At 42.1% G+C, this 26,980-nt stretch overlaps 1 protein-coding gene across 1 annotated transcript in view; it reads right to left on the bottom strand.

Annotated features, from left to right (window-relative positions):
• ABCA13 (ATP binding cassette subfamily A member 13) overlaps positions 1–26,980 on the bottom strand; it is a 2,655,493-nt gene that overhangs the window by 805,466 nt on the left and 1,823,047 nt on the right. The window contains exon 43 of the mRNA XM_085606362.1: positions 15,624–15,732. Coding sequence (XP_085462488.1) covers positions 15,624–15,732 — 109 coding nt within the window. The remainder of the gene's footprint in view (positions 1–15,623; positions 15,733–26,980) is intronic.

The following is a 26,980-nucleotide window of genomic DNA, read 5'->3' as shown; positions in this document are numbered from 1 at the left end:
CACAATTTGTGACATGCTTCATCATTGAGCTTGCTTACTAACAGCCCTGTGCAGACCAGCGCATGGGGTGGAGCATATAAATATATATTTATTGCAGTTGATTTGTGCACAAGATTTGTTTGGGATTGGTCACAACTCAGTGCTGATGCTCGAAATGTCATCAGGGATTTGAGTGTCTTTGTCGGGATGTTTGCCTACGGTACCTTCCATTCTGATCAAGGTCCAGCGTTTGCCTCTAAGGCATACAAGGATGCAATGAAGTCTATGGGGTGGCTGGTGCAGTTTTCGTCTCCATACAGGCCTGAGGGCAATTCAATTGTGGAGGAAATGAACCATGACAAAACAATCCTTGACAGCTCAAGTCTTAGGTACTGGCAGGAACTGGCTGGCCCACTTGTATGGGGTTCAACGTGCACTTAATGACCTCCCTATATGATCTCTGGGTGGGCGGACCCCATATGAAATGCTCTTTGGCATTAAAATGTTTGTGCCAGACCTTGATGGTCTAGACGTTGTGGCGGCTGCCGCATCCTTTGACATAAATAACCATTCTACTGTGTTACAGGATCTACAAAAGACACGTGGCAGCTATGCAACTGAACATTTACCCTCTTCCACTGATCCAGCACTGCTGATTCCAGTTGCCGGTTGGCTTCCAAAAGTTGGAGATCTGGTATGAGAGAAATTGGAGAAAAAAAAGAATTTGTCCCTCTTATTGTGCACCAGTTCCAGTGATTGGACTGAAGGGTACTCGTACAGTTATTTTACCACCTTTACCTGGTCGCAAAGACAACAGATAAATTGCAGTGGACAATGTCAAGCTACACTATGTGGCCGAATCTAAATAGTGTTACACCTGCAGTTTTGTGCAATGCTATTTCATTGGATCCACTGACTTCATCATCTTCCACTAGTCCTCGTAGGGCTAAGAAAGTGATGGACACTGTCATTGATCTTTCACCCGTCCGACCTCTATCTTCTACCATGGATATCAAGTGTATATATATATATCATCCTGATGAGTCCATGAGTGAAGTGCCGAACAGTCCTGGAGAACATCAAGCGGACCCAACACTTCCACCTCTGATTAATCAACCTACGAGTGGCTACTATGGATATTATGCCAGCCACTCTTCCAACTCATCCTCTTCGACATCCAGTTTGGCAGACACACCAACTAAATTAAGTATTTTTTTCTCCTGGTTCAAAAAGACTTACTTGGTCCTTCCTTGGACCTACATTTGGTTGGTGCTTATCCTGATTTTCCTCTTCATATCAATTGGATTTGTGACAGTGTTCTTTTTGCTCATTAATGGTCATTACTTGCCAGAACGCTCTGCCGTAAACTTGGTCGATGGAATTCTTGCCCCTCACACATCCTCCCATATCATGAAACGTGATCAGTCTCATGTTAACATTTCAGCATTCCGGTTCCAGATGGTATCATTTGGGACAAAGTATCTTACGAAATCCACTATCTGAACAAGGTTCTTAGAGTACCATACGTGTTTCGCATCTCTTTAGGAGATGTGGTGACACGGGACATAGATTCGGATAATTGGGATGTGCAATCAGTACATGCACTGTTTTCAGATTTAAAATATTATGCTGCTTTTGATGCTGAAGATTTGTATTTGAATTCTGCCAATTATGGGGATTTATTTTCTTACCAACATTATGAGCATCATTTCTTATACAAAAGAAACACGATGAGATGTTTTTAATTATACACAATGGGAACATTGTCCTACTCCCATAGAGGGGAGTTCTAAAACTCTTAGAGATAAATTCACATATTTTTCAGATTATGACATATCATATTACTTTAAACTTCGACCATCTTCACAATCCAAATTTATGTTGACACACACTAAATTAATTTACACCAACTTGTTTAGAAATAAGCTGGCTAAGCAGGGTTATGATCATTGGAAAGAGTTTGTGGATTTAAAATCAATCTGGGACACGAAGCCTTGGCAGGTTCAGGGAACTGAAGCTTTTCATCGTGCCTGCCTAATCCCAGCTCAAATTTCGTTTTTAAATGATACAGTATCCCAAACAACTAGTTTTGGCCTGGCAACTGTCAAAAATGTTAATACTCCATCCATTCCATCTTTAGCGGAATATGATGATTGGCGCACCCACACAAATTATACCATCGCGGCATTGCAGGCTTTGTTGTGAAACAACACTTTCAATGTCTCTGAAATTGATTCTTCCGGGTGGTTGGTGTGACAAACAAATACAAATGCATGCCAATTACGTTTTTATAATGCTACACCAGCTTTCATTTGGACTAGACCTGATCCTCGGTATACCGTCACACATTCAGTCAACACATATTCGGTGGGTAAGTTATGCCGTTAATGGTTGGAACATTCCATGCTGACATCAGTGAAACAACATCTTTCGCTGCTGTTGCATGCCATCAATCTGGCTGATTTCATTTTAGGGCCTAGGAATCCTAGCGCTAAGCGATTTCTTTATGCCACATACAATGAAATCTGGAAGCTTTCGCAGATTGAAGCTGCTTTCCGTCAGCGCCAAATTGATCAAGCCAATTTAGAAAAAGTCCTTGCTGGAGTAGACAACAGCATTAGGCACTTTCCTCAGGTTGGATAATATTGTTTCATCAGTTATTGAAATTGTTCAAAGTGATGTTTCTGTGTTATATCATGGTCCGAATCAGTTAAGATCTGTTATGCAATTTGCTTGGACATTGCAGACTCTTAAAATGGGAAAAGTACCTTGGGATTATTTGAATGCCACTGCTTTGTTTTTGCCATTTAATCTGACTGATAAACAACGATTTATGTCCATGAAAGATGCTGCATATACACGATTGCATATTGAACAACTAGAGCCCTTGCCATTCTCTGTAGCGAAAACGGACTCTGCTGTTTGGTTAATTCATGGGGTCATCTCTCTCCTTTTTTCGCTATTTCAATTTAAATCATGCATGCAACATTTTTCGATTGTCCGTTTTGAACCACTGGGCAGTGCATTTTTACATGAATTGTGGTCCCTACCTTTTACTCAAAGATGTCAGAGGGAGGGTAAGGAAGTTTTTCTTACAGGGGAGGACTGCGATTCCACAATAGGGCATTCCCTGGTTTGCAAACATGTTAAGTTGCATGGTGCATGTAATGTGTCAGCACCCAATCTGGCTCGTTTTTTAAAAGGGACACCAGTGCCATGAATAATTCCCACTTTTACTTTGCTTACAAATGGCAGTTATCTTATTTTGAACAACCAAGACTGCTGTGGTTTACGGGCAGGAGTCCCGTATTTGGTAACAGTTTCACAGCACGTAACTTGCTGTAGCAATGTGCTTTTTCCACCCTGCATGGGAGTGTAGATAGTTCAATTTGGCCTTCCATTCCGACTTTGAAGACAGATTTAAACAAGTTAAGCAGGCTCTACTATTCCAACAAGAGGTGTCTCTCACTTCGGCCCGAGAGACCTTCAAGTTACAGGTGGCTAGGACTTCTAGTGAGATACAGTCCCTTTTGAACAAGAACCTCCCAAAACATTTTGGGGAGCTTATACACCAAATATTTAATGCGTCTGACACGAAAGGCCTTGCACATTTTTTTAAGGGTGTGGTATCCGGCCTTGTGACTTCTTTTCAGACGGTATTTGGTATAATACCGGGTTTTTTTCATTCTATTTTTTCAGCGTCTTTGGCGGGTTCCCCTTAATTTTGGCATTAGGTGCGGGAATCCTGCTTCTCCTGTTCCTGCTGCGCAACGGCTGCTCATCTTGTGGTAATGCACAGACCAATTAGATGGCATCCCTTTTTTCTACCAACGATAGGGATGGTCTTTTGGAGGGAAGTGCATTCCTCGTTTCACATACCTTGATGGACTTCCCACCTCCTTCATAATTACTCTTGCATCATAACTTTATTATCCCGGAGACAGCTCTATTTCAATAAGCAATGATGACCCTATTGAAACAATTTTATTTTGTTGTTGAAAATTTCGAATTTTTTCAATTTGTTTTTTTTTCAGAAGCTTTGAACTCTGTTTGACTTGTGAACTCTGTTTTGGTCCATTGTGTATGTTCTATGACCTTACCAAGGAGAGGGTGTTATATGGTTCTTAGGGTGTTATTTGGCCCTTAGGGACATTGTCGACATTGCTAAGTTAGCATGAGCTTCGATGCCATGATGCTGCTTTTGCGCACGTTACTACATAACTTTGTTTTTGCAAGACTCTGTTTGTGCCTTTCACATAAGAACGGGCTGATTTCGCATTCTCTGACTTTCCTGGAGTTTAGTCTGAACACGATGAGCAAGGTCAATAAACAATGTCCCTCGTTATTCTGTTCTGGTCAGTCCCTAGCACCTAGACACAACATGCTACACACAGATGCAGTACTGACGACTCATGCTTCGATATTACGTTGTTGCATGTTGTTTTAACACACTTGGAGAAAGCCGTTCCATGGAGAAGAGCTTTGCTGTTCCTATGATGTAAACCTTACATCCAGGCTTTAAGGTATGGGGTCTGCTGTCAGAGCCTAGAGATCATCCTTTTTATTAAAAAAAATTCTTCCAGTCAAGGGGAGGATGGTTAGGAGTAAAGACCCTTATTTCCACAGAACTTAATTCCGCAACACACTCCAAACCTATGCCTGCTTTACCTCTTCTCTCCGCACTGCCCTCCCACACTTCACCCAAAAGCCTAGCTCACTGGTCCAACTTTAAAGTCTATGATGAACACTCTGTCTCGAAAATTCTATCCTCCTTAAACCCGAACAATCATTACAATGTTCCTCTCCCTTCTAACTGTCTAGCCGCCGCCTCTCAGGCGATCATCCCTTCTTGGACTGCAATAATCAAGGCATCCCTCCTACAGGGATCGAAACCTGACTCTCTTAAAGCTGGACAAGTCGTCCCCATCTTAAAAAAACCTACGCTGGATCCTGCTCCCCTGACAACTATAGACCAATATCTAACATCCCACTCCTAGCGAAAGTTCTGGAGAACTGTGTTCAACAGAAGTTGAGCCAACACATTACCAACTTCCACCTTCTTGATGACTTCCAATCCAGGTTCCGACCTGAACACAGCACGGAAACCACCCTCCTCCACGTCGTGGATGATGCCCTCCAAACCCTTGACCAAGACAAAACCTGTCTCCTAGTCCTCCTAGATCTATCCTCAGCGTTCGATTTGGTCAACCACCAAACTCTCCTGGAATGCCTCAAACTCTGGATGGGATTGGATGGCACCGTTCATGAATGGTTTAGGTCCTTCCTCCAGAATCGCTCACAGAGAATCCTAATCAATGGTAACTTATCCACTCCCTCTCCGATCACGGTTGGAGTCCCCCAAGGATCAACCCTGTCCCCTACCCTCTTCAATCTTTACTTTGAACCGCTCACAGTGGTGCTATGCACCGCCAACATCGCCTACCACATGTATGCCGATGACACACAGATCTACATTAAAATCTCCTCTCCTGAGGACATTCACTCCCTGAATGAGGCCTTGAAGCTGACGGTGCATTGGCTCACCTCTAACCAGCTCAAATGTAACACACAAAAAACAGAATTTCTCCTTATCTCCCCACCTAAATCCAATTCAGACATTCAGGAATGGATCAAGGCTATCACAGAGTTAAACTGCCCTCCTACCATTGTGGACTCTGCTAAATCCCTTGGAATAACCCTAGACTGCAACTTGAATATGCATGGCCATATCATCCCGATGGCCAGAACTGCCAGATTTCACCTGAGCTACCTAAGACACCTGAAACCTTTCATCGATACCCCCGACCTAAAAATGGCAACACAGGCACTAGTCATATCCAGACTAGAATATGGATGCTCTACCCTCGCAGGTTTACCCAAGAACTCTTTGGCACCATTGAAAGCCTGCCTCAACGCCGCCGCCAGACTCCTAACAGGTTCAAAGAAAGTCAACCATATCTCTCCCCCCTTAAAGCTCTAAACTGGCTTCCTCTCAAGGCCAGAATTCAACTTAAGCTGGCTTGCATCACTCACAAGGCTCTATACTCCAATTCCCCAGCTTTTCTCGCCCAGAAACTCGTGATACTCGGAGGAGCCAGAAACTCACGGTCCGCCAGAGACCTTTTGCTCCAACCAGCACACTTGCGGAAAAAAAAACCAAACAATCGGGCCTTCTCTGGGGCCGCCCCAAGAATATGGAACTCACTCCCGCCCACCATCAGAAGACTTCCATCTTTGGCACATTTTAAAAGGGAGGCCAAAATGTTCATTATGGGCAAATTCCTCTCCTAACGCTTGCATTTCAATCACCTCAGCGATTTTGTTTCTCCTTCTATTACGGCATTACCCATGGTTCTTCCGGATGATACCTACCCGGCATTTCTAGATATCCCATCCGGGAATTGAGACAGCTTATTTTCTCGTATAATGTATCTACCTGTTTTCATCCCAACTGTATCCGGGATATGGTACTGCCTATTATTTCTTCCCTTGTATAATGCATCTACTTGTTTTATCCCAATTGTATACACCCGTCCTAAGACTGTTTTTACCACCTGTCAATCCTGTAAAGTGCTCTGATACCCTCACCGGTCTGGTTTGAGCTCTATAAAACTCAAAAATAAAATAAAATAAAATTATATAAAATGACTTCTCCTTTTGTATTCAATGGAATTGTAACAATGCTAACTGTGCTGAGTTTATGCATTTTGCTGCTAGTAGTGGCACGTATATTGTATTGTAGAGCACGATAGTTAAAATAAACATTTTGAACTATTTCAGTGACTCTGCCTATTCTCATTGTGGACAAGTACAAGTGAGTGAGCGAAAGAATACGTCTTGCTCCCACGATTCCTGAGAGAGTAAGGAGTGTTGTGTCCTGGGTTGTCTAATCATTTGTAGCTCTGTGATATTTGGAGGAGAACAAATGAGACACTATAGCTAGTCAGATTGGGATTTTGGATACTGATGTGGTAGGTTGGTACACCCCTATTCACTGTGGTCCTGTTTTCCTGTGCATAGTTCTGTGTATGTGCAGAATCCCTGCAACAATCTGGTTCACCAATGCTCAATGGTGACCATGTGAAGACATTGTTGGATGCATTACAACTCCCCACCAAAATTGCTGTAGGTAAGTGTGCAGCTCACCGAAGTTACAATGGCTTTGTCACAGTTGGCAATATATATGCTGATGAAGTAGCACGTTATTGCACAGTTGTGGTCTGCACATTTAACGGAACATTCACAAGTGAATCTCATGAGGACTCTTTCTTTTCAATGTTTTCAATGTTGATGTCTATAGCTAAAACATGGGAAGAATTTAAGACTATGCAGGAAAATATCACTGAGGTAGAACAGGAGGGTTGGATCAGAGCAGGATGTGGAAAGAATGAAAATTACATTTGAATTTCGGCAGATGGAAGACCAGTGTTACCGGACATAACACCACACTTCTATGGTCCTACTCATTTAGGCAGGGGCACTATGGTTAGGACATTTAGGCAGAACTGGTTTTATCTCAGATTTGGGATGCTTGCTGAGGATCTGTGTCACTGTAACATGCCAACAGATGAATGTAGGAAAACAAACACAGGTTACACTGAGCCACATAGAGAGATTGGACGGTCTGGTCCTTTCATAAAAATGCAAATGGATTTGATTGAGATGCTTGTGTATAATGGGCTAGGTTATATCCTGGTTATAGTGTGCATTTTCTCCCAATGGTGGAAGCGTACCCATCAGGGAGAAATGACAGTCTCAATATGGCTAAATGGTTGTTGAGAGAACTAGTCCCACGGTACAGAATGCTGGTTTATCTTGAGTCAAATTGAGGAACTCATTTTAATAATGAGATTCTCAATATGTTGTGTGCAGCACTTGAAGTGGGAAACAAGTTGCATTGTAGCTATCGATCGCAAGATTCTGGAATAGTAGAGCAGTTGAAACGGACCATAAAGTCTCAATTGGCAAAATTCTGTGCATCTACTTCACTGAAATGGCCTGGTGCTTTACCTTTGGTTTTGATTAGTCTTTGCAGAACACCTGACAGGAAGGTGGGTTTATCCCCACATGAGACTGCCTGCTGTACCCACAAATGCACTTGTGAACATAACAGATGACATTGTACTCAACTACTGCTAAGGACTGGCTGATGTGGTGTGCTCTGTTTTTTGACAGGTTGAAGCTGTCACTGCAAATCCGCATCAATAGCAGTGCCACAATTTGAATCCAGGACACTGGGCACTCATAAAGAAGCATGTGAAAAAGTTCTGTCCGGAGCCAAGGTGGAAAGGCCCCTACTAGGTGAGTTTAATCAAGAATGCTGCTGTCAAGTGCGCCATAGTTCAATATTGGGTGCACGCCTCGCATATCCAGAGAACAAGATACCAGTACAAAGAAATAGTGTTCTATGAGCCAGAACCGAGAACACTAGTGACTGCAAAATCGCATTTAGCACAACAGCAAGGAAGAAGTGGTGAAGAGCCACAAACAGGTAAAGAAAATCAGTTTCCTGATATCTCACAGATTGGTATTAGAGCTCATGAGGAGAAGAAGTAACTAATGTGGTAACAGTGACAGTCGAGACACTCCCAGAGCAATAGGAAGATCCAGGTGAAGGCACTAACACTATATCAAGACCAGAAAGTATAAGCAACACTAAAAGTGATCAAGTGCCAAGAAAATCAAAATTAAAAAGACTAACTAGTTAAAGGTATTCTGCACCTGGAAGGACTTATTAGGTGAGCCAAGTGGTAAATGTTCCAATTTTAGATTTACTTTACTGGAGCAGAGAATTGCCTGAATCCCCTTGGAACTGTCTTACTTAGAAGAGCTTTTGTGAAAAAAATCAGTTGTTGACAAACTCATTGAATGAACTGTGCACATTGATTAAAAGTAAAGGCTGATAAGGTTGCTGAGTAGAATAAAGAAGATTACCCATGCCTGAGGCCATTTTGGAAGAATGTTGTGATGGTTGTGAACCATCAAAGGGGAGAGGTTGAAAGAGCATTTTTAATAAATACAAATCAATACAATTAGTGTGTAGAAATAAAGTGTAGGCCTATTATGAGAATTCACATTTCAAATGGTAAATGGGAGCACTAGGCATCCATATTTGCCCCAGTAAAGTTATAAATGCTTATAAATGCAGCTTTTCCTTATTTCTTACTGACCTTAGGACAACATTCTTAGTAATGCGTAGAAGTGAAGAGTTAAATGATAAAATGTGCTGAAGTAACATGATCTAATAGAAGAAGATTGCTTTTGACCTTCACAAGGAGATATTTTTTCATAGAACAAAATAATGTATTAAATAACGTAGTAAACGTTTACTTAAATGTTTTATCATGAATAAGATTTGTAAGTTAGAAAATGTGGGAAAGAGATGATTTCCTTAGTGGAATGACAGACCTAACTGTGAACTGTTTTGTTTTGTAGAAGAAAAGTCTGTGAGAACCAAACCCCGATGTACACAATGTTTTAGTAATGTTATATGTATAATTTAATATTTGTAAGACCTTTGTTTCAAGATGACATTGAAGGTGGGAGATTTCCGTTCCCATGAAGACTTCGTTATTCGATTGGTCATACGGACGTACAGCTGCAATATTTGTTTTAATTGTAGAAATCAAAATGCTATATGAGTGCATGTTCTTAGACTAGAGACAGACATCCTCTCCACACACACTATAAATGCTTTTAGCTTTTAAGACCCAGACTCTCTACACTCTGAAGCTTTACACTTTAGCAGAATCTGTGCTATATTTGTAAGACTCCACTGAATTCCCTGAACTTCTCTTTATGAGAAGTAATCTTTGAACTGCTTGAGCTTTATGCTTTCATCTCTTATTTTAGAACTATGGGTTCAAGATACTTTTCTCATCCTAACATTTAGAATAGGGATTTATTTCATATGGAGCACTCTTTAAGCAAATGTTCTGTATTGTATTACTGATGAATTGTTTACTTACTGATAACAAAGAAAATACTTACTGAAAGACTTTAATAAAACACTTTAACCTCATACCAAAATCTCATCATTGACTCCCAATATTTAATTGTAAAGTATAATTTGAATGTTGATTTGCAGCTTCTGATTAATTCTTTACCTTCTGCAAAGATCCGTAGACCTAGGACCCAGTAGGAGCAGGGACTTTACGTCCAGGTATGCTGAGACACAAATTCTGAATTGTAGACCAAATATATATTAAGGTCTCATGCTCCACCAATTGCGCCATGGTAATTACCCACAATACATTATGTGGGCCCTCTCACACCAATGAATAGCAACACTGCTGATTCCTGCACGCCACCCGCAGTCCCCAGAAACAGAAAGGCCCCCCTGAGTACTCCTCATTACTGCAATACAGACCCATCCAAGCTCTTTTTCTCCAAAGCACAGCCTGTCTTCCAGACATGGAGTCATGTGACTTCTATTCAAACTAGGATCTTCAACATCCAGTGCACCCATCAGCTACCTTTACATGGGAAACCTTGGCCAGCACTGCAGGTCTCCTTCTCCCAACCCACCACTAGTTGAGGGTGAGTTAACGGAGCCTGAGTTCCTCCAGGCTCCCCTCACAGCACCATCCCATTCTCAACAATACACCTCTCACTCCCCAACAGCCCAGGCCATGCACACAGTGGGGTCTCCTTCCTCCAACCCCTCCCCCACTTTAAATGTACTGCCTGTGTATGGGATAGGTTCATAAAGGGTCTACACTAGACCCCCAATTTTCACCTCTTGGTATCGTTTTTTTACTGATTCACCCTGTCCTCTTCCTTTATATCTTTTTTCTCCTCGCCAAAAAATGACAGAGAGAGAGCATAGAATAGCAAAGTGAAGTAAGTAGAGGCTCAAGGGAAGGAGACTGCCAATTTTCTCACCTTTAACAACAAGGTTAGGTCAGTTCATGTAATGTGTCCAGGGCCCTTGGTTTAGAGGTGGACTGCAGACTCAGCTGAGTATTAAAAAAAGCTATAACCAGGGTAGAATCTACCGGTGGAATTTCCTACAATATGGAGATGTTATGATGAAGAAAATACCCGCAGTGGAGTCTCCTCCGGCTGAACAACTTCCTTCAGCTAGAGAATAATTACCAATAAACTTGAAATTAGGAGGTAGACTTCTCCACTTTCAGGCACAAAACAAGACCACCTTTACTTCCCTGGTTCGCCTTTGACAATATGGTCAGTTTATTATTGCAAATTAAATACATCTAGCAATTGGACATTCATGAGAAGGACCCACATCTTTAACTTTAGAGATCCACTACAAAAGGAAGTCACTCAATGTTGTTGTACTTATTTATTTTGGAGTGGACAGGTTCTATTTACGACTCATCGTACATCATGGTCTGAAATCATTCCCCAGGATGGGGCCCAGAGATACACTGTGTGAGTAACATTTGGGTACTCTACTTAAGTTTGTCCCTCTTTACTCGCTTTTACCCCTCTCTACTCACTTTGCCCTGTCAAAAAGGCTATCACTTTACCCTAAAAAATGCAACTAAAGCACCCCCCCCGACTGAAAAATAAATGGCAGCTGGTCTCCAAAGCCTGCCGCATTTGATTAACTCACTGATCATTAACTAAAAAGGATTTGTCAAAGACCCATTTTGGTTTCTCTCACCGTTGATCTAATCCCGCAAATTGCATTGTAATTACCGAGTGATCCGAAAATGGGTTGGATATCATCTCTGAATGAGTTCTAAACAGTTTGTGTGAAACTAAAAAGAAATCCATATGAGATGATGAATTAAACCTTTCAGAATGGCAAGTATATAGCCTATCATTGGGGTGATCAGTAAGCCAAGGATCCACCAAGATGAGATCTCGCACCAAGCGCTGCAAGAGCTTAACTGATTTTGCCTTATTCTGTGATCTATTGTGGCAAGAAGAATCTAAGGCGATATCAGGAATTGTTAATCAGGCAACAGCAGATTATATATCAGATTCCACGAGAGAGGCTGACGGTGTAGTGGCCCAGGCAAAATATAACATGCAGGATTATTTCTTGTCGAAGGAGACATTAGGACACAAAAGAGGCATGAAGAAATAGACATTTCCAAAAATACTTAGCCTGGTCCATCAAGCATAGATCAAATACTAATTGCATTAAACAGATACAAGGTCTTAATTCAGATAGGATTATAACTCATTCACAAAGTATAGTGGACATGTTCTTTCGTCGGTGTACAAGAGTCTACCAGTAGTGGCTTCTACAGGCCACAAGCGGTGGGAGGAGAGGTTAAAAAACAAGCAAAAGAAAAGGGAAAAAGAAATTTCACTTACCTTTCCAGCAGCTGCCTCTTCTTCATCCTCTTCAGTTGAAGGAAATCGGGAAACACAGTCCCAGACTCCGCTAGCCAATCACGACGCTGCGTCACAGCAAAGTTGTAATTGGTCTGAGCACCGTGGTTCGGTGCTCAGAAAGGGACTGGGAGGCTGTGCATGTTCTCCACCCAAGCTGTGCAATACAGCCTGGTGGAGAATGTGCTAGGTACGCATGACTGCATAGCCGGCCCAAGATGGCTGGCCAAACCGCCATGCACACTTGAAAAGCGCCCACCGCTCCTCTGTGTGTAGACCAGACCTGCCCGCACCTTCAGAGTCACTAGGAAAAAAAAAATGATAATAACATGGTGTTATTATCATTTTATTTTTCCTATAGGGCAATGCTCCTCCCACTTAGCGGAGGAGCCACCACTGCACTCTACTCTTATTCATATGATACCCCCCTTGAAGGGGTGAGAAATTGACTAGAAGAGCTTACTTTACTGGGTTTAACTCTAGATCAGAGGGGAGCTTAGCTTAACCCAATCACTTTATCAGAAGTAGCGCAGGTAGTTCATTCCACCCAGAATGGCAAAGCTGGCGGCAACGATGGGATTCCTGCAGAAATATATGCTATTTGCTCCACAGTTAAATATATTTCTAGTTAGACTATTTAATAACATTCTGACATGAGTCTAAATTATGACTTCATTTACAGAATGAGAAGTTATCTGCTTCCTGAAAAAGGGCAAGCTATAGAGGGATGTAAATTCCTATCGCCCAATTAGCCTTCTTAAGAGCGATTACAAGCTGTTCACTAAAATTTTAGCAAACCATCTTGCCCTAGCATTTCTACAGATTATCCATAGGGTTCAAAATGGGTTTCTTTTGGGCTGACAGATAGCAAACAATACACATTACCTAATTCAGGTGATAGATTTTTTTTTACCGCACGGAACAACAAGTCTGATGTTATAATGGTGGAAGCAGAGAAAGCATTCGATCGCGTCCAGTGGAATTTTTTGTTTACAATCTTAGCTAAATTTGGTTTTGCTTCAGAGTTCATTTAAGTCCTAAAAAAATGTATATCCAAGGCCAAGGTATGCATAAACATAAATGGCAGTATGGCGGAGAATATTACTGTAAGCTGTCCTCTCTCCCTCATTTTGTTTTCACTGTCCATTGAGCCACTTGCATGCGCAATTGACCAAGATCCCACTATCAAAGCTTCGGTAGCAGGTTTGCCGATGATATGGTTCTCTACTTTAGAGGCAGAGAAAACGAATGTGTTAAATGCATTTGAGAAAATAGGTGAATTTTCTAAAATGGAAGGATATAAGATAAACCATGCTAAGTCAGAAGCCCTTGTTTTTAAATGCTCTCTAGTTGTGCTACCTTTTACTATTCAATCTCACTATTCCCATACCTTGCCTACAAGATATTTAGGGATTTTTATAACCTCAGTCCTTTTTGAGTGAGTGGACACAGCAATTTGACACTTTATCTGGCAGGGTAAGAAACCAAGATTAAAAACTAATGTTATCCAGTTAGATCCCGAGGAAGGAGGGTTGTGCTGCCCAATGTGAAATGTTTTTATCCGGCATCATTTTTTGACTGATTAGTAAGGTTTTCTTCCAACGCTTGTAGTGATGCAAATTTCTATTGAGAACAAATGGTGAAATCATTAGAAATTGGCCTTTTTCCTTCCCTAAAATCACAAGGCTACTAAAGAAGTCTAGATAGAAACACACCCCATATCATCATAAAATGATTTACTAGAGTATAAGTATGGAATGAATGGAAAATTCCTAGGCTCCATCCCCAACTGAAACTAACAGGCGGTAGGTTGCTGGGCATGTGTATGTCTACTCATATGTGCAGTAGGTGGGGTCAGTTTGGGTTTCGGAGGTTACAAGATTTTTTTACGAACAATGAACTTTCTTAGTGGCAGCAATTAGGCGCAATGAAAGTGTTGTATCACTGTTTTCAACCAGCGATGCAACACTTTTCATAAATTAGGCCCTATAGGTGATATACACACCAGAGGCCATATTTTGACCCGGTGTGTATCACTCTTTCCCCACGCAATATGGTCCAAGAGTGACAAAAACCTTAAATCAGATTTTGTAAGCCACGCAAATCCACTACGACTGGCTTTGAATGGCTTCAAATATCTTTAAATACGCTTTTCATTGCGCCTTCCTTGCGACACCCTGTATCCACCGTATTTAAACTATGGCAATCCATGTCTCAAGGATTCAACAGATACGTCAAGAATACTGTTGGCGCAGTAATGACACATTGCTGGAGTGTGTCACAAAACAGACACAACGCCAGCAATGTGTCATTAGACATGGGCGACTTTCATGTAAAGGGGTCTGCAACACTCCTTACGCCTGCTGAGGTAGTGAAGTCGTAGAAGCGGCCCAGTAAAATCTCATAGATTTCACCTCACCACATCTACAAACCTTTATTGCATGGGAACACCTACCCTACATACATTATACCTGACACAGGTATAATGTAGCGCAGGGCTTTGCAAAGTAACGCATCTGCCTAGATTTGTCACTTTGCAAATAGGGCGCAGTGTGGCGCCTTCCTGCACTTTCCCAGTGACGCAGTGCAGCTCAGCAAGCCTACCAAGAGCCAAACTCGCGACCTGCATGCCACAACAGATGTCAGCAGAGAATGTTTAACTCTCATCTCCCAAAACTGCTAAGCTTTCATCGGTATAAAGGTTTCGGTCATTTCCAACAAAACACAAATGTCTTTTTCAAGGGAGGGTACCATAGTTGTTTTAAAATAAAGAAAGAAAGAAAATCTTTTTCGTCCGTTTCATACTCTCATTATTCTAGGCCCAGGGTACAAGCCAGCCCGAAGACATCTGCCTCGACCGGTGCCAGGTTATCACCTGAAACTGTTTCCCTCTCGCGTTACTGTACTGATTCGATAATATAATATAATAATACCACCCGATACTACTGAATGTCACTGCCTGCATGCAAAACGAAAGGAAAATATGGCAACGCGAGTTGCGATAGATATTCTTCTAGATATAAATGACCAAATCACTGACTCGTGGCGACAGAATCATAACCATTCATAGATTGTGAAATAAAACCAACTTTCAATCTTCCGGGGCAAGGGCTGGCTGCATTATTTAGAAGTTTCCCGCAGCTCCCCCGGCTATCAGAATATCTCGGAAGGTATGGCGCTGCATAATAGGCAGAAACGCTTCCACAAACGTATTTAGAGTGGGGAGGGACGCACCTGCTTTATAGGCAGCGGGGAGAGCAGCGCCGGGCGATCGCGTTTGCTATAGCCGACTTATACCGAATAGACCGACTGTGAAACGAGAAATGTAGCACTACCGTATTGTCTCCAGTCTACCGTCGAGGGCAGGTTCCGCCACAGGATCATGTTGTTCATCTGGTTTAAATAAGATGGCAGGCCGTGAAATCCCTTGTGGTTGTACCAAACCTAGGAAAGGGGATAAACAGATATTCCATATACACATTAAAATAACTAGAATATTGTGAAATAAGCATACGTTCCAGACACATGTTAAAATAGGTGGAATATAGGAAATAAAAAAAAATAAAACGTTGGTAAGTCAACTCTATCAATTGGCTTTATTCTGTTGAGACACTTTAGACTATATGAAAAACAGTGACACGTAATTCATTTTGGGACTACCAGAGACATCTTAATTACGCATACACAATTCAGAATAATCTGTGAGCATCCAAACATTGCCAGTCCACTGACATCAATTGTCAATTGGCAGTAGTTCCGAATGGCTTGTCCACTGCAACTATTAGCATTGCCATTGTTAACCGTAGTCTGATGAGTTATGAAGGGGCCAGAAATAATCGAGATTAAACAGGACTCTAAGTACCAAATTTACTTTTTGTAGTTTTACTCTTGGACATCAGCAGTAAACAAGAGGCTGTTGAGCAGGGTTGGAGTGGAAGTAAACACCAAACTGCGTGACACACCAGGGATGAGAACACATTGAGAGAAATATTGCCTTTCAGCGGGAAATGGTATAGTCCAAAGCTCTGTTTTTAATATAAAATCAGGACCTTCTGTGGTCATATAACTGAAAATACAAGATTTGAATTTTTTTTATTGTCTAAGGGTGCTCGTGGAAGACAATTTCTATGGACTGGAACCTAGAGAATTCTAAAGTGATTCTGGTATTCTACTGACCTCTGCACGTCGTTTTCTATCAAGACAGTTAAAAAGAGGCAGGTGAACAGAAAAAAAAAGTCCCTAAGTGGAAGCAGACAAGTAGTAGGGCTCATCTCCAGAGCCCACAAAGTACATACACATATAGGTATATACTAAAGTATGGACAAGAGGTCTCAAATGCTCGACCTTAAAAGTATCCCTTGTTTGCAAATTGAGGCAGTTTTGAACATGTACAGACATGCTGTTTTTGTGTTTTGTAAGGTATAGACGGCTGCATGGATTTCAGCTTGCTGTAGGCAATGCTTGCTTTATTATCAGGGAAATCAGCAGTAAAAACTGGTCCTGCAGACTATAAAATAGTCCCACAAACAGCCTGAAAACAGGCCCATACACTGACATGTCAGACCTGCCCATCGGGCACTTCCTGATTGCCCTATAGGCCAATCCGACCCCGCTATTGAGGAGATAAGAAAACACAAATGGACACTGCCAGATTTTCATTGAGGGTCAAAGAGTGTGTGATGCTTGTTTCACCATAACAGGCATTTTACTGATGCTCCCATTTTAAACAAAACAGCAGTAATTTGTTGCTATTTGCGGTTATCAAAGTATAAATAAAATGACTAAATCGCAAATGCAGTCATAAGGCTAGGGTAACTTTGGCAATGTTTGACAAATCTTCACTAAACTTTCCTCAAACTGTTAAGACAATACAGCTCCTTCCTAGAAAGTTTACATGCATTTTTGAAAACTACTGAATGGATATACACTAAATCACAAAAAGCACGCTTTCTGGTTCAGTGATGTCATCAATGATGTAATTTGAGATGCCATCAGTTATATCATAAATGACGGCATAGAACATGTCATGGGTGATGTAATATGCGAGGTCATAAGCAGTGCATGGCATGGGCACAAGTTACAGTTAGCTCTGTTAACTATAACTGGTAAATTTCTATGCCTTTCAGTTCAAAACATTAATGTTGTCACTGACATAGTCATCTGACTATAACATTACGTTAACCTTTGTTTTTTTCAGTGAAGTGCTAACCTGTTTTTAAACAAAAAACGATCTTTTATCACACCTAACTAAAACGTTACTTTAACCTTCGTTTTGAAGCTAATTTCTTTTTTTTTTTACCATAAAGTAATATTTTATTACCATTTGTAAAGCCAACTGCGCCCCCACGTGTGGCCTTTGGTCGTGCATGGCTTGGGGTTGGCTAGGCCCTGTAGCAAAACCTTCATGGACAGCCAACTTCACGCTGCGCTCAGCCTTAGACTGTGCACAGCAGAGGGTTAGCAACAGGGCCTGGCCACAGCCAACCCACCCAGAGGAAGAGAATCCCACCAAAGGAAGCCAACCACGCGCTGTGCATGGCATTTCATCACAGACATCATGGGGTTGGCTGCAGAGCATGCCTTGCAGCCAGGCTGCCCTTTGTCCAACTCCTTGCATGGCATGGGGTTAGCCACAGGGCCTATGTTGCAGCCAGGCCCTGCTTCCAACTCTCAGCAGGCAGCAAACCTCATACTGCTCAAAGGCTTTGGCCTTATGGAGCGAGGGGTAATCACAGGGCTTTGCCTGCCACCAGGTCCTGCAGCCAAACTTCCTGCAGGCTGCCTACCTCACACTATGCGTAGCCATTGGCATGCGCAGCATAGGGTTGGCTGTCGGGCCCTGGGGTCTCCATTCCCTAGGGCCAAAACATATACATTACGGGGAGGGGGCAAGTAGCCCCCTCCCAACACTAACCTGGCTCTGGGTACCCCATCCCTCGGGCTCAATACTATTGAACAGAGGATGAGGGCATGCAGCCCCCCTCCCCAACCCTTAATAGACCCCTGAAACCACATCTCCGGGGCCAAATACAATAAGAAATTGGGGGGGCGCCACTTTCCTCCTTCCCCTTAAATATACACGGCCCCAGTGGATGGGGTCCCCGGGGCCCAAATTGGGTGGTGTATAAAAAATGGCAATGTCCATTTTATGGTTTTTTGTTGCAATCCCGAGGGAGGCAATTTATTTTTTTTATCTTTTGGCCCCGGGGACTGGGGGAGGGTCCCCTCAGGGTCCCTCAGTTAAGGCCTAGGGGGTCATGGTATCCCTACCCTGCCCACTTATACCATTTTTGAAATGTTTTATTTGAGAACAGGGGAGTAAGTCTCTGAGTACTGTAACGGCTACCAGCAACATTTTATCATGTTGTTGGCAGCCAATCAGGGTGTTCGTTCCTCTAGGAGTCTGACTCCCATGGGAGGAGCAAGATGGCCCAAGGGGAAAAAAGCACCCTGGGCCAAACAGAAAGCTCTATTTTTAAATTGGCGCTCCAATGAGAATCTCACAAGCCCCTCGTGGACCCAACCATCCAGATATACCAATACATTTAAATCATAATTTCTCAAAAACTACTGAACAGATTTAAACCAATTACAGAAAGCAGAATTGTCGTGTAGTCCCCTCTAATCCATAAAGATTTGTGCTTTTGTTGGACAACATAAAATTTGAGTGAGGTCCCTAGACTGATTCCAATCACCCTCACTGGATATGTTGGCCTAGAGACCAGTTAGCTCTCAGTGCCACCATAAGCCCCCTAACCTTACCAGGGAGCAAATAGTTTCTGGCAACCACTGAACATGACAACCCTGAACCCTCAGGGATTGTGGTAAAATATATCTATTGAACCAACGTTATTCTTGTGTAAAATACATGAGCTGTTATAATCAGTAGACAGAGGCAAATGAACGGGATTACAAGCACCAAGAGAATAAATAGTAGGTACAGTTCTACCATGGTGTTAAAACAGTGAATATATGCATGCATATAAAACAAGGTAGTAATCAGGTGTACTCCTACTATGCAAACCCTACTCTGTGTGTCCCTAGATTGTGTGTAGGTGTGAAGCCAAGAGTTCCCCGAAGGGACAATGCAACCCAATTACCTGGTAGGAGAGAATATAGGACCCCCGTCTTGGTCACAAACTGGACAGCCCTCATGTGATGTCAGACCACTGCGTGGTGAAGTCTCTGCATGCAGGGACTCTCGGTGTCAGCTGAAGTGCCTCACCTGCTAATCCTATGGGATGCTGATTACTTATAATAAAAAGCATCCATGCGATATACACGTAGATTAGCAATGTTCTGCCCTGTCGCCCCGTGGATGCAGATAGAACGACATTTGTACATCCATGCGTAGTAGAGGCCTTGTACTTGGTGTTCGAGGCATTGTGATAATGTTATGTGAAACCATATGTGTAAACAGAAGTAGTTTCAGAGAAACTAATCTAACACTGTCACACACACAAATATGTACAAAAGGTCACAGCAGAAATGATTGTGACAAAGATTACAATGTAAGAAATGAGCAGCTGGGCAAGATGGACCTAACCCGGGCACATGACAATCTGCAGACCAAGATCTAGCTTCATCCCAAATTTGGTGTAATTCCAGTCAGCAGTTTTTGCGGTAGCGCTTCTTAAATAGTCTATGGAAAATGCATGTGGATTTTGAATTTTGGGACCCTCTGTGTTTTTTTGGCTCCCGCTTGATGAATCACCCTGAATCCTTCCATGCACAAGCTAGGCCAAAAAGATCACTTTTTGGGAAGTTTTGTGGAAAATCGTCAAGCAGTGCCAAGGTTATTAGCAACACAAAACCACATTTCCTATGGAAATGCCGACCTAACTACTACTACCCAATGGCGACCGTCACTGGGAGATAGATAGATAGATAGATAGATAGATAGATAGATAGATAGATAGATAGATAGATAGATAGATAGATAGATAGATAGATAGATAGATAGATAGATAGATAGATAGATAGATAGATAGATAGATGATAGATAGATAGAATATCACTTTTATTGTATATTAGCCACACAGATGTGAATATTTAGAACTGATTGATACTGAGTCAAATAAGTGAGGAACGATAAAGTAAGAGATTGTGATTGGAGTAGAAATAGAAAGTCATGTTTGGGAAAATGGGAACACAAACTTGACTTGCTTTGGAGGGAGTTAGCTATATAGCCAGAATCAAACTCTACATTATCTGCTTGAAGCTCAAAAAGAACTTCATGAAAATGCTCACATAACCAGCTAGGTCGTTGGCTGTGTATTTATTATGTAGCTAAGAAACAGCTTCTCCATATAATGGTGTTTAAATGCAAAGTTATACCTGATAGGGATCTGTTGAGGTCATCCAGTGAGTGATGTCACAATAGATCTCAAAACATCAGCTGACATAATCAAACAAAAATGCACATTCTAGAATGCCTATTGTATGTGAATGTTAGAGATAAAGGACTGAGCAAACAGAACTGTTTTATTCTCTACACCAGATGGCCCCTTTATGAAAGAAGGACAGGTCTTTAAGCACTGAACTTCTGCATCCTGGCTCCAAACTTCAGCTTAGCTTGACCTTGTTATACAGACATGTTTATGTACCAAGGCAATTGGAGGTAATGATATTCTTCCTTTAATGACCATTACAGCTCATATTCAATTCTAGATTGTATATGTTGATAGATGAATTGCATTATAAAGTGGGCTCCCACAAGTGATACCCTAAATCCAAAAACATTATCAGATTCCGACAAAACTTTAGCTGACTATTGATCTTGGGTAGTTAGGGCTGAAGGAGGACAATAGATTTTTAAATATACACACATATACATGTAATTAAGCCAAGCAAGTTAAAATAATTCAACACATTTGCCTAATAACATGTTATTTAGAGCAAGTGTACTACATTCACACATTTATTACAATTCTTGAATAACTTCAAAGATGCCGCCACTGTCATAAGCAAATCTTTACTGATACTGGGCTTGCCCACTTCCTTTGACCCCTAGCCAGGCAGACACCAATACCAGAAGGAGGGGAGCTGTCCCTAGAGCTAGTTTAGAGTGACTAAAGAGGAGTGGCAGCTCATTTCCATGCGAACACTTCTGGGGTGGGCACAAGAGCTCTGTACAGGGGTAGGTTCTGACAGCTTTGTCTTAGGTAGAGGGGGGCACTGTGGGGTTGTTTGCAGCAGGACACACAGGGAATGCTCAAATGTGGATATGGATACCGATGGGAACTTTCACCCCATTAGGGGGCCGATTCCGATCCTGTATTTTTTTTTCCCGTACGAGTCGTATCGGTAAATATTTCCATACAAATCGTACAAGTCCCGTCCGACCCGTGAAGTACAATTCGTACGGGAAAAATAAAACTTTTCCCGATCCGATTTGTACGGATCGGCCCGATCCGTACAAATCCGATCGGGAAAAGTTGTACGAGACGGACCCGGACACTTTTCCGTACAAATTGTAAAAATGCAGTCTGACCGTACTAGTACAACCCGGACCGGCTTTCCGATTTACAATTTGTACGGAAAACGTCCCGTGCACGGGGAATGCCATTACCTGCTACGAAGCGAACTTTGTACGACTCGTATCCCAGGAAAAGTTGTTCCCGGGGTGCGAGTCGCACAGGCATACACCCCTGTGCGTTGTGTATGTACGGTGCGTACCCCCAACATCGCGTACCCCAACATCGCGTACCCCAACATCGCGTACCCCAACATCGCGTATGTACTGTGCGTACCCCCAACATTGCATACCCCAACATCACGTACCCCAACATCGCGTATGTACTGTGCGTACCCCAACATCGCGTAAGTACTGTGCTTTCCCACATCGCGTACCCCAACATCGCGTACCTCAACATCGCCTATGTACTGTGCGTACCCCAACATCCATATGTACTGTGCGTACCCCCAACATCGCGTACCCCAACATCGCATACCCCAACATCGTGTATGTACTGTGCGTACCCCAACATCGCGTATGTACTGTGCGTACCCCCAACATCGCGTACCCCAACATCCCGTATGTACTGTGCATACCCCAACATCGCATATGTACGGTGCGTACATACGCGATGTTGGGGTACGCGATGTTGGGGGTACGCACAGTACATGTGCACTGGGGGTACGCACCGTACATACACAACGCATGGGGGTGTATGCCTGTACGACTCGTACCCCTGGGGACTCTGCTTTTACGGCTGTTTTTGGCTCCCGTAAGAAAAGAGCCGTATGCAGTGCCGCAGGGACGAATCGTACATGCTGGGCCGGAAACCGCTGCTTAAATACGTACAGACGTCACCTACAAGCTGTTCCGGATCAGAATCGTTGGTTTATTTTAGCCGTATGGTCTTTTGTACGATTTGTATGGAAAGAGGCTTTCTGTACGAATCGTACTTCCTAGGTTGTAAGAAAAGTTTACCGGGTAAGAGTCGTACGGGAAAAACGCTCCATACAACGATTTGTACAGCCTTTTTCCAGGATTGGAATCGGCCCCTAGGTATGGAGCGGCCAGGAGTTTCCTCAAACAAACACAGGTGGCAGGTATAAACATGAGATCACCAGCACACTCCTCAGAACATTTTCTCTGTAGCCTGAGAAGAGTATAGAAGGCTGGACCTGCTCTGCCACTTCCACTCACAAAGAAGTGGACACCACGGGTCCCACAATTGACTTCCTGTTCAAGCTATAGGGGCACAACAAATTACAAGAGGCTTTTCCTGCAACTGTCCAGATAACTAGGTCCAACTGGCCGTGCCCTGGACCATGCTAGTGGCCTATGCTTGAGTGAGTTTCACCCTCCAAGTGCTATCTCCAAGGTCTTGGGACCTGTGGTTGGTTCAAAGTGTACTTCTCCTATTATCACCTGGAACCTAGAACATTTTGGCTCCAAGAACCTCCAGAGGACAAGGACCAACCTGCCAAACCAGTTCTCCTATTATCACCTGGGACATAGAAACTCTTTGGCTCCAAGTACCTCCAGAGGACAGGGACCAACCTGCCATGCCAGTCTGACGAAGGTGCATTGCTGCTTGGCCAAAGATTCAGCTTGCTCCGACTTGGAGCATTTCTACAGCAGCAAAACTAATTCAGCAGGTCTTAATGGTGAAGGTTTATTGCCTTGTGGAGGACTCTCTGGCTACAGCTAGCAGCTTTGCCCCGCTAGAAGAATCTGAGTTCCCAAAAAGTGACTAAGTTCCAAAGGTAGAAATCTTAACCAGGCAAAGGACCTTCCTTTGATGCAAAATTTAAATTTCTCCTGCTTGAAGCTCTCCTGCCAAAAGCCAGTGGCTTCAACGAGACCTCCTCCAGAGACTATCCAATGTCGTGGAGCCCTCATCAGCCTTTTGACTTCCATTTCAGAGACTATGTACAAAGGTAAAACTTCTGACTGGATGGAACCTGGTTTCTGTATCTGACCTGTGCTTCATCACAATTAGCCCTGACTTACACCTAAGTACTGGTCAAGTGCAACCTGATGACACAATTGGCAGTCAATCTGTTTTTTGTGCTATTTTTATATTTAAACTTTAAACATCCAGAACTCCAGTTTCCCTTATTCGATTTTTATCCTTTTGGTATCATTTTATTTATTAAACATATTCTCTATTTTTTAAATTGGATTTTTCTTGTATTACATTTCGACTTCAGTAATGTTTTGGTATTGCATACACACTTTACACCTTGTCTCTAAGTTAAGCCTATCTGCTCTGGGCCATAGCTACCAGGGGGTTGAGCTCAGGTTAATGTAGTTACTTTAGTGATTCAACCTACCAAGGATTGTGGTTATTACTTGAGTTGGGCACTTACTCCTGACAAATAATATCGCAGCTTCTTAAAATAAGGACTGAGACAAGGGTGTAAAGAGAAATTACAAAAAAACCTTACCATATGTTTTTATAACTCAAGAATAATGGGTCACAAATTGCAACCAGTGTTTTGTGACCAGTAAAGAATTTTACAAATTGTCCTAAGTACTTATAGGTTGGTTTATAACATTATGATTCATACTGGGCTGTAATCCAACCTACCTCAGGAACAGTAATGAAGTAGGTTGCAAATTGTGGCTCACTCCAGTTGGTGGGAATAACAGGGATAGCTTCTTTGTAGGGTCAGCAGACCACCATGTCTGTGATGGCTTTTAAATAAAGTAAATGTTTTCTTTTTTTTAAAAATGCCAATCATTTTCTTTATAGAAAACGGCATGTTTAATATTTTTTTAAAGGATATGTTTAATTGACAGTCAGCTTTGGGCAGTCGACCCCAGGTCAACTGCCTATGCCCGCCAAACGTGTTCTTTAATTCACAAAGAGGAAGGATCCCCAAGGCATTCCTCCTCTTCTCTTTTGCGAATGGGTTACCACCCCAATTTGGGAGTCAGTAACTTTTCAATGATTTGTGACCAGATTACGGTTGCAAAATTTTAATACATTTTATACCAATTTGTAAGAGACCACTACAGCACACACTTCTCAAATAGTGAATGGCTATTGGGTTACAATCTAATTTTAGTAGTTAGTAAAAGTCTACCAACTCCTAAAAAAGTAAACTATTTTGTCGTTGCAAACTCCAAATTGGAGTGTTTGCAACAGTAAAGTAGGTTCCTACATCTGGCTTATAGTTATGAATGCAAATCAAGGTATAATATTAAATTAAGTGGTGACAATTCTGAATGAGTAATGTCAGCATGCAATTGAAAAATGTCAGAATTAAGTTACCAAGGAAGGAGAGTGAATAAATCATATATAAATCAAGGGCATAGGCTTAATTAATTGAGTCAAATGTGGAAGTGATAGTGATGCTGTCAGCCACACATTATGAATCTAACAGAAAGCCAGGTAAGATGATGAAAGGCAGAGAAGTCAAAGCAGAAAGCTCAATCCAGCTATGTATAGTACATTTTAATTTGCTCTGAATTTTCTCATTTGGTTTTTACAACCTAGTTCTAATACATTACAAACACTTCCTCTTTGAACACTGTGAAGAGAACATAAGCAAGGGTAATGGAGCTGTGTACATCTTGAGCTCTTGAATTTTTTAATTTATTATGGGGACAAACACACACAAACCAGCCACATAACCCTTTAGTGCATGCTGATTACTTCTTTGAATCTGCTATAGCAAGTATATAACATGTAGTGCCCCCGGAGACATTACTGTCTCCAGGTATTGGACATCAACCCAAGCATTTGAAAGGCATTAGCAACAACAAACATGTTTCATATGTATTGTATAATGTTTTGGCTATTAGTGTTTTTCAACGTCCTTTTTTTCTCTTGCAAATAACTAGTGTGTTACGCTATGTAAGACACAGGATGAGATAAGAGTTTATGTGTTGGGCAGTGGTGCTTTTGTACACATCTGCTGCTACTAAGTGTGAAGTGACAAATATATGCTTACACCTCTTGACATAAGGAGTGATTAACTGAGTACCCATGTAGTAGCTTGATATACAAACTCTGTGATTAAACTGTGGAGTAGTTATAGTCTCTGACAGTTCTGTTTAAAGCGGATATGGAATGTTGTATAGTGACATTAAAGAGGGAAATTCCATGATTCTTACCACTGACCACCTGCAGCTCAAGTTTGATTGAGGTTTATTATCATAGTTTAGAGTAATTTTTAGTGTGCCCACATGTGTATAGCATTGGTTTCTCCTTTTGATCATGATGTATACAGTGAGTTGTGCCCAAAGTTCAACCATAGTGCTGGTACTCTCCACCATCTATATGACTGAAGTACCAAAATATTGTGTCAAAGTTGTGAATTAAAGTGTTACAGATTTGTTGAGAAGAAATGAGGTCAGCTGTGTTTGTGTTGTGGAATATTGACAAGATCTTCAAACATTCCTTTAAGAAACAATTGGACTCATAGAGATGGATGGCATACTATTTTCTTTCATAGTCCTGATGTTCTGTATAGACTGTGTTGTCCTATGATGCACTTCTGCTGATTCAGAACTGTTGTTCTCCTGCAGGGTGCTCCATATAAAGGAGCTGCTCTCCGCCTATATATGGGAGCTACCCAGAGTTCCCTGCATACTTTTCTGCATATATATTGTACAGTGGGGTTGTGTACAGTGGAATAGCGGAGAGTGTAGTTCAGTGGAATGGTGCAGAGTAAAATAGCATACAGTGGAATAGCGTACAGCCAAGTGGCATACAGTGGAGTGGTATAGACCGGAGTGGCGTATAGTGGAGTGAGGTAGAGTGGAATAGCATATCGTGGAGTGGGGTAGAGCGTAGTGCCGAACAAAGGACTAACATAAAATTGAGTGATGTAAAGTGGAGTGGCATACACAGAAGTTGTGTAGAGTGGAGTAGAGTATAGTGGAGCACTGTACGGTGCAGTGGTATACAGTGAAGTGGTGTGCATACAGTGGGGTGGCGTACAGAGGATTGGCATCCAAGGTAATGGCCTAGAGTGGAGTAGAGTATTCAGTACTGGTCGCCATTATGTATAATCTGCATAAGTATATATATATGTGTGTCTCATAAGTTGAAACTATAAATAGTCTATAAAATCTAAAATCTAGGTGTTTTTGTACCATATACATATTAATGTAACCATTACTTTGTATGTTGTTTATGTATTTTATACAGCTTTAAGCATTAGACGGTTTCCTGACGAAGGCTACATAGCCGAAACGCGCGTAGTTCTCCATCTACCGCATTGCTTC

Source organism: Triturus cristatus, chromosome 5_2, assembly GCF_964204655.1.
Source record: "Triturus cristatus chromosome 5_2, aTriCri1.1, whole genome shotgun sequence".
In the NCBI taxonomy this organism is placed as follows: domain Eukaryota; kingdom Metazoa; phylum Chordata; class Amphibia; order Caudata; family Salamandridae; genus Triturus; species Triturus cristatus.
Note: the sequence above shows the minus strand (reverse complement) of the source record. Positions and strands in the feature narration are given on the sequence as shown.